Source organism: Gossypium hirsutum, chromosome D01 (genome assembly GCF_007990345.1).
Source record: "Gossypium hirsutum isolate 1008001.06 chromosome D01, Gossypium_hirsutum_v2.1, whole genome shotgun sequence".
Taxonomy (NCBI): Eukaryota; Viridiplantae; Streptophyta; class Magnoliopsida; order Malvales; family Malvaceae; genus Gossypium; species Gossypium hirsutum.
Window position 1 is genome coordinate 5,463,879 of NC_053437.1, and position 14,448 is coordinate 5,478,326.

The window sequence follows — 14,448 nt, forward strand, 5'->3', positions numbered from 1 at the left end:
AACTTGGCAACTAAGTCCATTTCAACTCTAAACTTGAAAAATGAAAAAGTTTCATAAGGTGGCATTTTGTTTTAAAATAATTTTATGTGATGACAGGGTACAATCTCATAGTGTTACATCATCAGAAATCTTGATGGAATCCAAGTTTAGGGACCAAAATATACTTAGTTGCCAAATTCAGGTGGCAAAGTGAAAAAAAAAGGTACAAGTACGAAAGTGAATCTAATTGCTAAGGTCAGGGAGTGAAAGTTATATTAATCCTTTTTTAACCCAAACGAAAAGATGCTCTACCAACTGGAAAAGGTCAAGTTTTGCTCTTCAAAGCCCAATTTCAAAGCCCGCCCGTCCTACCGTTGCTCGAAAATTGGAAATTTGTAGTGGGGGTTTTTGCAGGAAGCCTTAAACCCAGAAAATTGAGCTGATTTTTTTTCCCTTCTTTTTTGAGGTGATATTTTGTAAGGCTACCTTACTGATAGACAGTAGCAGCTTCAAAGTTCTAGGTAAGCTTTTCTGTTACTAATCTTTCTTTTCAGCTAACTTTCTCGGCTTTGGGTTTTCTTTTATTCTTGTTTAATCATGGGGTTCATATTTTTGTTTATTATCTATCTGGCTTTTTTTTATAGAACCACTTATTTATTTTTATTTCTATTGAATTGGGTTTGCTTTAATACTTTCAGAGAATTTTCCACTTTGATTTTCTTTCTTAGAGTGGTAGTTTAGTAAGATACTTTCAGAGAAGGTTCTGCTTTGTTGGGAGGATGTGAAAGGGTAATAAAGATTGAAAATTTGTTAGTCCAATTGATTAACCAACAAAGTAGGAAAGTGATTATGAAATTTAACCATTGGATTGACAAAGTTTCCATTTTTACCTCTTTAAGGGAGAAAAATGGGAGATATGGTGTTAGCTAACATGATGATTTGTATTGATTGTAAAATCACTGCATTGGTTACTGCAATTGTTAGGGATAGGTAAGTAGAGTAAATAAATAATGTTTGGAGGGATGATAATGGAGTGGAGGGGAAAGAGAAGGAAAAGAAGGATTTTTTTTCTTTTCAGTCCAAGAGATGGAAAATGGAAGAAAAGAAAAGATTTTTGAGGGTAAAATCATAAATAAATTGACAAGGTCAATGATTGTTTTCTTTTCCACTGGCTTCCTGTTAATTGAAGGGTTAAATTTTGATGGAGCTGAATGGTGCAAAAGCTATCCATTCCCATTACATTGGCTAGCCCTGTTTTTATTTCTCAAAGAGAGAATGGGTTCTGAAATGATTTTCATAATAACATTGATAAATTATTGATTTTAGGCGTTTTTCTTTTTGCATCTTTGATTTTCTCCATGCAGAAAATATTCATGATTTTCCCATTCATTGACATTTTCCCCCATTTCTTTGGTTTGCCTTTTTTCCTCAGACCAATGCTCCAGACACTATCAACAGCGTCATCATTATGGAATCCATCTCAGAGGAGTGAGTCACTTATCTTCCCCTTTTGTTTCCTTCTGACTCCAATATGAAAGAACAAACTTAACTTCACAATTAATACTGAATTACACCAATGTAATGCAAATTAAACGCCACAAAACATATCTGAAAGGAAATATAAGAAAAGTTTATGTACTTGTATGACCTCCACTTGGCAGGTGCATGTTTAGAAATCGTGGAATTTCAGAGGTCTCAATTATCATCTCTGAGTCCGTGTCCTTTTTATTTGAAGGTGAACATTCTTTCTGTCAATTCCTATTTCTTTCTTATTTGATTTCCTCTATATGTGATCTTGAAAGTGATTTCCTCTGTTTGTGGATTCCTTTATTTAGTATGAATACTTTCAAATTCCGTAAACAATCAAGTTAGTGGCTTACAAATTAGTCCATACGTCAAATAGATGCTCTACATTTACATGTTTATGACATGCTTCCCTATCTTGTGGTTATGTTACATGAGACATAACATTTTGTTGATGATACTTAACCATAGATGATAGGCAAGAATTCTCGAGAATGCTTCAATTTCTTTTCTCACTGATGGCAATATTCTAGAGCAATATTTGTTCCCTTCTATATGCAGTTTGGGAGCAAATCAGTTCAGAAAGGTAGAGCACTTGTTTCAGGAACTTTTCCATATGCCTGTCAGAGGCCTAAACAGTACCCTGCCAGCAAGAAGCCAGGGGAATATCCCCAAAATATGGATCTTCCACCAGTACTGCCTAAGAAAAAGAAGAAACCTTATCCTATTCCTTTCAAAGAGATCCAGAAAGCTGCAAGGAAGGATAAGAAACTTGCTGAGAGGGGTGTAGAGAAGCCACTTCAGCCTCCTAAAAACGGATTACTTGTTCCTGAACTTATTCCTGTCGCATATGAGGTGTTAGATGCATGGAAACTTTTGATTGAAGGTCTTGCACAGCTTTTGCATGTCATTCCTGTTTACGGTTGCAGGTACTTGTATTATAGTTTTAGTTCCGATGTTTCTATTGTCTTGTTTTGAGCTCTGCATGTTTTGAATGGTGTTGGTATCTTCAAATATTCATTTATTTTAGTTCTACGCAGTGACTGCTCTGAAGTTCATGTGGCTCATAGTGGTCATAATATTCAGGATTGCAAAGGTCCAAGGAGCTCAAAGCGCCGTGGTTTACATTCATGGGTGAAAGGTTCCATCAATGACATTCTTATCCCCATAGAATCATATCACCTTTATGATCCTTTTGGCCGGCGCATCAAGCATGAAACACGGTTTGACTATGACAGGATTCCTGCTGTTGTAGAGCTATGCATCCAAGCCGGTGTGGACATCCCAGAGTACCCTTCACGACGAAGAACCAATCCCATCAGAATGATCGGAAAGAAAATAATCGATCGTGGCGGATACGTTGAGGAGCCTAAGCCATGGCGTGCAGTGGATCCATCCTCTTCCTCAATTATAGATCTTGACACATGTGGAGCTTGCGAGCGATTTCCACCTCCCTCACCCGAAGATGTACCCATCATTGCACAGGAAACAATGAATGCACATGAGACAGTTCAGACAGGTGTTACGAAGTTGATGAAGAAGTACACGGTGAAGGCATGTGGATATTGCTCGGAAGTCCATGTAGGGCCATGGGGTCACAATGCTAAACTTTGCGGAGAATTTAAGCACCAGTGGAGGGACGGGAAGCATGGTTGGCAGGATGCCACGGTCAGTGAAGTTTTCCCACCAAATTATGTGTGGCATGTTCAAGACCCAAAGGGACCTCCCATGAGAAGTGCATTGAAGAGATATTATGGCAAGGCTCCTGCTGTGGTTGAACTTTGCATGCAAGCTGGAGCTCAAGTACCTCGCAGATATAAACCTATGATGAGGCTTGACATTATAGTCCCTGAAAGTGAGGAGGCCAGCTTAGTTGCATGATCTTCAGGTTTATTGATAATCCATTTTTGGTGCTTTGTATCTTTTTTAACTTTGTATAATTTGTTCATATTCTTATTCCAATGTACCTAACCAAAGATGAAGAAGCCATATTCATTACTTCATTTTTAGAGGCAGGATCTTGGTCTCCTTGGTTTAGTAAAATTGTCTTTTAACTCCCCTAAAATTTGTAAAGCTAATAAAATGGTAAAATTTGTGCTCTGGTCCCCAAAAATTTGCAATTCAAAGGATTTGCCCATTTGGGTTATTGAATTACTCCATTTTCAACACCAGATTGTCAGTGTTGTAATTGATAGAGGCAAATTTTAATGGTTTAAGGAACCTAATTAAACTCAAAGAATGATTCGATGAACCTATGTGATGGCTTGATGGTCAAAGATATTCACTGCCATAGGTGTAGTTCGGGTTCGAGTTACATTAGTTGTGTTTGTTGTTTGGGTTTTGTCCTAGTTGCATTTGTTGTTTGGGTTTTGCCCTGTAATTGTAATTCACCAAAAAGAGATTCGATATTCAATTTGATCCTATTTAAAGTAAAAATAATTGAAGAGTTTAAATTATTATTACATAATCAATATAATTATTTTAAATAAATTAATTCTTTTCTCAAAAAGAAGAGAATTACTACACCGACTATAAAAGCTTATATAAACGAACCCTTCGTCTCAATTCTTACATTATCTCCAATGGCTTCTAAATCCTTCTCCTTTGCCTTCCTTCTGCTCTTTTTCTTGTGCACCTTCGCCGCCGCTGAACCTTGCGACAACCACCGATTTCGTGGAGGCAAAACCTTTGCCTCGTGCATCGACTTACCCTCCTTGAATTGCTCACTTCATTGGAACTTCCATTCATTGACTCAAACCGTCGATGTTGCCTTGAGGCAAAACAGTGTTGATCAAAAAACAAGATGGATGTCATGGGCTATTAATCCTCACTCGAAAGGTATGGTGGGTTCACAAGCTTTGGTTGCCTTTCAAAAAGATGATGGAACCATGGTAACTTATACTTCACCTATAACAAGCTACGCAACTCAGCTTCAAAAGGGTGACCTTAGTTTCCCCGTTAATGGAGTTTCCTCGATTCTTGAAGGTAACGAGATGATCATGTTTGCAACTTTGGCATTGCCTGCAAACACTACAACCGTGAACCACCTTTGGCAAGAAGGACCCTTAGTTGGAAATGTCCCTAGGATGCACCCTTTGTCTGGTCCCAATATGGGTTCAATGGGGACCTTGGATTTTCTCGCAGGCAAGCTTGTTGTAGACAAAACAAGTTCAAGAAACCAATGGAAGGTAGTTCATGGAATTTTATGCACATTAGGATGGGGTTTTCTAATGCCTGTTGGAGCTTCAATAGCAAGGCATGGGAAGCAATGGCCAGGCACTGCTTGGTTTCGTGCTCATGTTTTTTCTCAATGCTCGGCTTTTTTGATAGGTTTGGCTGGTGGGATCATTGGTGTTTTGCTTTGGCTTGGGGCACTTGGAGCTAGAATTGGAGGAGGAATCCATCAATATATAGGGATTACCCTTCTTGGTCTCGGTGCAATTCAAGGGATCGTAGGGTATTGCAGGCCACATAAAGAAGATAAGAAGAGAGTCTACTTCAATATTTTTCATTGCTCATTGGGATATGGTACCATTGGCTTAAGCATTGCGAATGTATTCTTGGGGTTTCATATGGTACATTTGATGATCAAGACTTGGCCTCAAGTGACATACATTGCTGCAATCTCATTGCTGGGAACCATTAGTCTTATTTTAGAAGGAGTCGGTTGTTGGAGGAGGACCACCGTGCGACGTGAAATAGCCGCCGAGGAAACACTTTAAGCTTTCACCTTGGTTTCTTTTTGAGGTTTTTATGTTCCATTTTAGTTCTTCTTTAAGATCATTTTTTTGGCTACATATGTGTATGGTTGATCATATGCTTTGAAGCATTAGTAACTATTAGTTGGAACTTGGAAGTTTAAAGGTTTTGGATTTTTTTTTTCAAGCTAAGGTTTTTTGAGCAATGGTCGGATTGAATTTTATAATTCAAATAAATAATAAATTAGTGCAAATACTATTTTGGTCCCTATTAATTTTGAAAATAAATAAATTAGCCTCTTTCAACAAAAATTATAAAAAGATTAGTCCATAATATTATACAAATATATATATAAATACATGTGATATTAAAGGCTAGTCCTAAATGAAAAAGAGAACCTAATATCTCAAATATTTTATAATAAATTATTTTAAAGTTTATTTTATATAATCCTAATTAATTTTTTTTCAAAAATGATAATTCACCAATTTTTTTTTTAAATTACATGTTAAAGACTTTTATATGCTTATGAAATAATTTAATTCAAAAAAATTTTCAAATGAAAATATTTTATAAATTTTTCATACGCATAAACAAATTTTGACATATAAATTTATAAAAAAATTATATTTGAAAAAAAATAAAAGCAAGCTCTTATAAATTATAATAGAATTTATCATCTCTCGTGACAAGAGCATTATGTTATAAATATAAGAGTTTAGGTTTGATCCTAAGCAATCTCATTTCCCTCCCCGTATTATCAAAAAAGAAAAACTTTTATATAATCTTTATTGTGATTATATAAAATTAATATGTGTAATTATTAATTAATAAAAAAATAATGAAGGATTTACAATCAATTAATTTTAAACTATAAAATCTCCATCATGCATTAATTTTAAAATGTATTAGAAAGGTAAATTAATTGCGCTACTAACTATGATGCAGGAGGATAGGGACGGCCACATTATAGCTTGACCTCTTTGATTTCTTGCTTTCTCGACAATTTTTTTAAAATGCAAATTTGTAATAATTAGTGTAAATATATGGAAACTATAATTTAAGTTATGATATGTTTAATTATTTATTACTGTTTACTAAATTATTTACGAGTTTCTTTCAATAAAATACTTATGAGTCTACTTTATAATTAAAATTAAACAATTTTACAAAATAAAATTAAAAAAAAATATGAAAATAAATTAAGCTTGCCATAAACATTTCAAAGTATATTTTTTTTTTAATTTTCTTTTTTATGTTTAAAAAACTGTCAAAAAAAAGTTAAATGTTTTTAACACATAGACAATGTTATTTAAAAAAACAAATTTGTAGATTACTTTTACATTTTTCCATAAACACTTTAATAAATTCAAAAGTTACTTTAACATTATCAATATTTTGAAAATATTTTTAATTAATATATTTAAAATTTTAAAAAATATATTTTGTACATTAAAATTTTTAACAGAATTTAAAAAATATTTTTTTAACAGACGTGTTTAAAACTTTTTTTAAAATTATTAGAAATTTTACTTAATTGTTTAAAAAGTTATTAAAATATGTTAAAAATATACTACCATTTTTTAATTAAAAATGTATTGAAATTTAAAACTATTTATATTTATAAATATTTTTTAAATAAAATAGTTTTTTTTTCAAAAAAACTAACTTAAACTTAAAAATCTATATAAAATGTACTTAAAATATTATACAAATAATTATATTTGGAATAAAATTTAAACAGTTTATATATTACTTACATTAACAATTTAATCTTTTTTAAAAAATTTAAAATAATTAATATTATTTTAATTAATATGTATATTCAGCCCATGCATTACATGAGTGCTCAAACTAGTTTATCATCTATCATAACATATTAAAAGAGTAATAAATATTAATACTCCTACAAAATATCAGTAAATATTTTTCTCCCATTGAGTCGGTTGATCGCCTTCTTTCTTGATTTAATAATTTATTTAGTTCTTTAATTTTAATTTTTCGTCTATTTTCATTTTAAGCTTGCATTATTTACTAAATAACTTTAGAATGGATGAAAAATTAGCATTTGTCAATTTGCTGTTATGGCATGGATGTTAGCAATTAATTAATTTTTTAAATTCAAAAAATATTAAAAGTTAAAATAGTATACAAATTAACTAATTGCTGACGTGGATTTTATGTCAGCAAAGTTGATAGATATTAACTTTTTCATCTATTTTGAAATAATTTGATAAACATTATAAATTTAAGGACTAAAAGATACGAAAAATTAAATAAAAAGTTAAAATATTTTTTTGTAAAGTTAGAGAATAAAATAAGTCATTATATACTCTAAATTAATTTATTTTTTGAACTTAAAAGTAAGCTTTTTCTACTTTAAACCATTTATATTTTTTCTACTTAAAAGACTTAGAATTCAAATAATCACCCTAATTAAAAAAAATATCAATTAAATATTCCCTAAATAATCAAAGAAAAAAAGAAAAAGAAAAGGAGGGAATCAAATTCAAGTTTATTACAGACAAAAAAGAAAAGAGAAGACAGAAAAGAATGTTTTGTTTGCAGTAAATTTGCTCATTAAATTTCAAAAGCAAAAGAATATCAGGAAAAAACTTCCTTTGCTTACAATATCTGCAGATTACAGAATATATACTGTCTACCACTGATGGGTCGTTGTTACCATTTCAAGATTCTTCTCTACAATTAACAAAACATTCTTTTAGAATCTCAAGAAAGAAACATGGGAATTGCTGAAAATGATAAATCAAAATAAAGTTATATAAATTAACAGAGTATATTATAGTAGAAAGAGGGATGGTACACAAAAGATAACTATGAAACGTAGTTTTACATGCAAGCAGTCACGTGCTTATGCCCTTTTTTGACTGAGACAGTAATGGGATCTTTGTGATGTTTTAGGGTTTATAATGGTAGAGAAATAGGCAAATTACAAGGTTTTCTTTCTTCAAGAGCAGCACCAAAGGGCCTGCAAATTTGAACAACCAATAACCACATATCAGTTCATGGGACATTCAATAAAATCATAAATATATATTTAGTCTCATGATCTATGATGATAAACATTGAACCTAGATGGACATCATCAAGCCATACATATTTTATTATTGAGCACATGCAAAATGTAATAGATATGATCCAAGTGTGTGTATATATAAGTAAAAAAAAAAACCATTATTACTCTTTTAGATTTAGAAAATAACTTCAACTTAATTTTGTTTTCTTGTTTCTAATTTGAGTTATTGAGTAAGCTGAATTCAAATATTTTAACAATATTTGACTACAAATAACTTGTAAGACTAATCAAGTTCAACTTGAATTAGAGCTCAAGTATAAATAATTTAGTTTGAAATCAAATATGTCAAATTGATTTTTTATTTGATAAATGAATTAATCAAGTCTGATTAAACTAACCCGAGCAATTTAATTTAATTTTATGAAAATCAAGCATTAAAAGTGTAACTTAACTCAAGATTTGATCCTTCCACTCTGAATCAACTTGAGCTTCTTATGGCTTGAGCTTGATTCAACTTAAATCTACTACACCCATACTCGGAATTCAAATATATGTATTTGCATGAATCGGTAGCAAAATCTTTTAACTTGTAAAAGAATATTACTTTCTCGATTTGAGCTTGAGTTATCAAGCAAGTAACTTGTGAATCTAATCAAACTCAACTCAAACTTGAACTTAAGCATAAATAATCTAGTTTGAAATCAAGTATGTCAAGCTAACCCGAGCAATTTAAGTTTTAAAAATGAAACATGTTTAACCCAAGGTTTGATCCTTAAACTCTAAATCAACTAGAGCTTCTTATGGCTCAAGCTCGATTCAAATCTATTACATATGAAACTCACATATATCTATTTGCATGAATGGGTAACAAAATCTTTCTAACATTTAAAAGAAATGTAGAAAATAGTAAACATGCAATCTCTAAATAATACGAAGAGGGGAAAAAAATATTTTAGATAAAGAGAAGAGCAATGTGCTTACACTGAAGCAAGCGATGCTGCGAAATCTCCATTTGCAAGCTTTCTTTGCGTGTTTGAGTTGGGAGAAGATGAGTTCATCTTGAGAGCAAAGAACTATATTACCAGGGGATGTCAAGTACACACTTCTCCTTACCGGAGGAGACCACAAACAGCTCTGCTCGTAATCGAAATCGTATTGTGATGCATCGAAGAATTTGCCAAGGAGTCGTTCAGATACCGATTTTGAAACCATTTGAATGCTGGGGCTGGCTAAAGCTGAACTTCCTGGTGAGGAAGGTGGTGACGAAGAACAAGGAGAAGATTCGGACATGGCTATGAAAGAAATGAGTTGAAAGGAAGAGAAAGGAATGATGAAAGAAGTTAACTTTTTTAATATATATATATAAGTCATATATTTTGGATTTAGCTTTCTAAGTTACACTCTCATTTGTACTTATATATATATTGGGGTGTACAATCTTAGTCCCTTAATTAAGGGGTATAATATTTATTTTAGTCCTTTTAATCACTAGTTATTTAATTTAGGCTCTTTTTAAACAAAATTTTATACTTTTAAGATTTGATGTTAACCCTCAATTGTGATGATGAGAAGGTGGATTGATTAAAGTTGATTTTTGCAGCTGAAAAATAAAAGGGTTGATTCAATGGAACCTCGTTGTTTTATAGATTGCATGGCAATGGGTTACCATCTTCCTTGGGACCCCCCATAGGTCACAGTTTTTAATGATACTATACATTAAAATTATGTCCAATAAAATTGGTACATACATTGTATTATTCATTGGTGTATATTATCTAAAATGACACATAAATCAAGATTTGAAACTTTGAACCTTATGGCATTCATTATCCTCTTTAATTTTTATAATTATAAAAAGAAAATTGGTATATGTTTTTTGAACAAATTTTTAGAAAATGTTGAGATGACCGTTTTTATATTCTTTCTTGGCTAATAAGTTTAGAATAAACCTTTTTATATGGTTAATTAGAACAAAGCTACTTTGAAGTTTGAACATTAATCGGGAAATATTTTAAAAGTTACTGTAGATGAGATGGATGAGAATATTATGTGGTGTAAGGACAGCATACATTACATATACATACATTCACATATATGTTTTTCAATTAGTTTTTTATTACAGTAATAATATGAGCCATGTATATATGTATGTATATATTGTTGGGAGTTGGGACATATGTTCCAAATACAATAGACATGATAATTGCAACTTTTATGTTAGCCTGTAAAGTGGTTTATATCACTAAAAGATTGCATGCTACCCTATGGACATCATCATTTTCAACTTTTGTTCAATTATCTAAACATATCAAACTACCTGTACAAGATTGGCTAGATTTGGTAATCTCTTATATAATATAAATATGCTATTTATCTTTATTTTTTATAATATTTGATTGAATTCCAACACGAAATGGTATTAATTCAGTTGTTGAAAAATATGAAAAATTTTAGTAAGTGTAATAATGTGATTATAATTTTTATATTAGATAGGAACATATTCAACTAATTATACTAAATTGTTGATGTGACAATGTAAAAAATCGATATTTGGCATGCCTGGTTGAGAGGCACCTCGTAAATTATGAGATCTTCGATTTAATACTTAATTTGTATTTATTACGTAATTACAAGGGGAAGATTCTATTAAGCACCCTTTAATACGATAAAATATTATATAAAATTCGGATACTATATTTATAATATGATAAAAATATATTTAAGTTATTAATTAAACAATTCAGTTAAATTAGTTTTGTACAATTAATATTAAAATATAGTTAATTTAAATCATACCAAGAAAATTAAAATTGTTAATTTAAATTATGTTTAAAATTATATCTTAATATCAAAATTAAAATAAAATTATTAAAGACCAATTTTAAAATATCACAAAAATTAAATTTGTTTAAAAACTGTTTAAACATGATATAAATTTACTTAAAATTATTTATATGTTTTTTTAATTTAAATTTTTCTTAAAATGTTTTTTAATATTAAAATATATGTTTACCATATACTTTTCAAAAACATACTCTTATTTTCGAAAAATTATTTAAAGAAACTTTATGATCTTTTAAAAAAATTAGTACATCATAAATTTTTATTAAAATTTTATAATGTTTCAAAAATTAAAAATTATATAACATGTTTAAAAGTAATTGTAACCTTTTCAAGAATATGTTAAACTTCATAAATAAAAGTTGTATTTTTAAAATTTTGAATTAAATTAACTTAATAATTAGGTTAAAAATGGAAACCCTAAAAAATAGGAGTATTTTGGGTACTCTAATTAATTTAATTTTCTAAATATTGAGTTAAATTTTAATAATAGAATTTACATTTTTTAAAACAAAATTTGATTAGTAACATAATACATAATATTATAAATTTTAAAAAATAGAATTAAATTGTTTTTAAACAATATTTAAGAAAATGACTTTTTCCTTAGAATATTATTTTTAAAATTTTACACACTATTCATACAGTATTTTGAAAATTTTATACGGTATGTAAAAGTATTGTTTGAAAATTAAAAACTTTTTAAAAATAAAAATATATTTTATAAAATAATATAAATTTATTTCCATAATATTACTTAATTTTAAACATAATCTAATATTTTTAATTGATACATAAATTAATTAATCTAAAACGTATCTCCTTAAATATCTTAATTAAATTATATATTCAAGTAACTTCTAAGTTCTAATCATTAAAAAGTATATATTTCCCTATTAATTTTTTTTCTCAAAATATAAAACTTAACTTTTTCACTCCATTTTAAATGTGACAACTTCTAGTATCAAGAAAATATGATATATGTTTCATCAAATAATGAATTTGCATTCATTCAAATCATTTCAAGGCGACAAAAAGGCCAAATTATGTCAGGAAGTTAATCTTTGCTAATATTGTATGGTTACTGTGAAAAGGTAGAAATATGACTGTCCTTAATGAGAAAAATCTAAACACATATGCATGTATTAGTTTGAGTTTGTCATGGGCAAGGGTGGCTATGAGGCTATGCCCTGTTTCGTGTGACGTGTAAGCTAAAAGGTCAGAATCTCCACGGATAGGGTGCTTAAAACTTAATACGAATGGTGGAGTAGACGTAAGATCTGGATTCACTTATGCCGGGAACGTGGTAAGGAACCATAATGGGGATTGGGTGTTTGGTTATGGTCAATAGTTGGGAGTTGTCTCGGTGTTAGAAGTTAAACTACATGCAATTATGGATGGCATTCGATTGGCATGAGAGAAAGAGGTACGTCAATTAGTTATTGAAAGTGATAGTAGAATGACAGTGGATTTAATACTAATAAATGAAAGAGGGGGAAGCCATTGAATAGGGTCAGAGATATGTAATTGGATGGCGAATGATTGGTTTGTGTCAAAAACAACAAATTGGGCTACTAATGTTGTAGTCAAGGAGGTTAGAAGATGCAAAATGGGGTTAGTTGTTTTTGCTCAATCACCTCCAACAGCGTATGATACAATTCTACAAGATAAGGACTAAACAAGTTAATTTTAGCTTCTCTCTATTGAATATTTTTGTTTCAACTTCCTTTTGTACTAAAAGGACAAATAATGAAGATCAAGGATCAAACACATGAGCTTATAACATGTTTTATGTTTAATTTATTTAATTAACTTTATTTAATGAATTACTAATCATTTTATTAATACACATGTCATCCTCATCCACTAACACTTAGGGTGAGTTTAGATGAGCAGTGCGTTTACCTGCGGTTAGTGTAAAAACAGCGATGGTGGTGAGATTAGATACTGTAACGATACTGTAGCGTGAGATAAAAAGTAAGCTAAACGCACCGCACCGCACCCAATCACCCATCCAAACCCACCCTTAATCAAATTTGGATATTTGATTAATTGTTATTCAAGTCCCTCTAATTTTTTATCAATTACAATTCTATAATGATTAGATTTTACAATTTAGTCTTTTATCCTTAGTTAACACTGTTGACACCATTTTTTTGATGAAAAACGGGTCGACTTGGGTTTTGGAAAATGAAAACAAAAATGGGAGTCGCCACCAATCCTTTTTTATGAGGTGTGATTGGATTACCTCGAAAAATGGTTGTTTTTAATAAACGGTTTGATTTTATTAAAACAACGGTTTTGGTCCACGAAATTTAGAAAATGGGTTCGGGAGTCGGTTACGCACGAGGAAGGATTAGCACCCTCGATACGCCCAAAATTGGTACCTAGTTGATTACTTAATGTCTTAATGTCGAAAATTGAGAATTTAAAAGAATTTTAAAAATACGATCCTTTTATTAAAATGTTAAAAATTTTCAAGAAAAGGAGGATATTTCACGTTATTCGAGAAAAAGAATCATATTCAGTAAGTTAGAATACAATATCTCAAATTCTCGATACGCGAATGAAAAAGTTTATTTAAGAAATTTTAGCCATCTCGAATTTAAAAATGAGATCATAACCAGTAAGTTAGGATGCGACCCCTTTTTTAAATTTCGAGATCATTTAAAACTTGATTTTGAAAAGATTCGTGTATTTAGATTCATCGAGAAAATCGAAACCCAGTAAGTTAGGGCACGATTTTCTCGAATCCAAACACGAAATGCCATTTAAAAAAAAATTGTTACATCAAGTAAGATAAAACACAAAATCATAGTGAAAGCAAATTACATTTTTATGCATGGTAAATAATAAAAAGTCAACAAAAATAAAAAATAAACAAACAAGAATAAAGACATTTAAGCAAATAATAACGAACATGTAGATAAATAAATAAATCAACATGAAATGATAATTATAATAATGAATAAAATGGTGATATATATATGTATGTATGTTAGAAACAAATTATACGGGGTAAAAACATAAAGTTAAATACAAAAAAGAAGTATATATAATTATAAAATACATGTATATACATAAATAAGGAAATAGAAATGCTCATAAAATAAAAATAAAATATTCGTATGCACGTGTATTATATTGTATATGCGTAGGTATAAATATTATGTAGTATATGTATACAAATATATAGATATTAAATAAATAAAAAGCAGGATAGATATAAAAAATATTGAATATATATAATATAATATTATTATTAGATATATATTAAAGTTTATAAATATATAGATTCGTAATAATTTTAGACATATATATTATAGTATATAAGCACATATATATAAATAATAATAATATAATAATAA

At 29.8% G+C, this 14,448-nt stretch overlaps 3 protein-coding genes across 3 annotated transcripts; 2 read left to right on the forward strand and 1 right to left on the reverse strand.

The window, feature by feature from the left end:
* The first annotated feature begins 311 nt into the window (after positions 1-311).
* LOC107952853 (APO protein 1, chloroplastic) lies at positions 312-3,512 on the forward strand. The gene is made up of 5 exons (XM_041086853.1): positions 312-500; positions 1,412-1,467; positions 1,641-1,714; positions 2,065-2,432; positions 2,544-3,512. The coding sequence occupies exons 2-5, from the start codon at positions 1,416-1,418 to the stop codon at positions 3,382-3,384; spliced, it is 1,335 nt and encodes a 444-aa protein (XP_040942787.1). The 5' UTR covers positions 312-500; positions 1,412-1,415; the 3' UTR covers positions 3,385-3,512.
* A 573-nt stretch (positions 3,513-4,085) lies between these two features.
* Positions 4,086-5,375, forward strand: LOC107955791 (cytochrome b561 and DOMON domain-containing protein At5g47530). The gene has a single exon (XM_016891590.2). The coding sequence runs from the start codon at positions 4,086-4,088 to the stop codon at positions 5,223-5,225; it is 1,140 nt and encodes a 379-aa protein (XP_016747079.1). The 3' UTR covers positions 5,226-5,375.
* Positions 5,376-7,967: 2,592 nt separating this feature from the next.
* Positions 7,968-9,606, reverse strand: LOC107956466 (uncharacterized). Its single transcript, XM_016892128.2, has 2 exons — positions 9,221-9,606; positions 7,968-8,191 (listed from the first exon to the last, which is right to left on the reverse strand). Exons 1-2 carry the CDS (start codon positions 9,527-9,529, stop codon positions 8,171-8,173), a joined length of 330 nt encoding a protein of 109 aa, XP_016747617.1. The 5' UTR covers positions 9,530-9,606; the 3' UTR covers positions 7,968-8,170.
* Between the last annotated feature and the right edge of the window lie 4,842 nt (positions 9,607-14,448).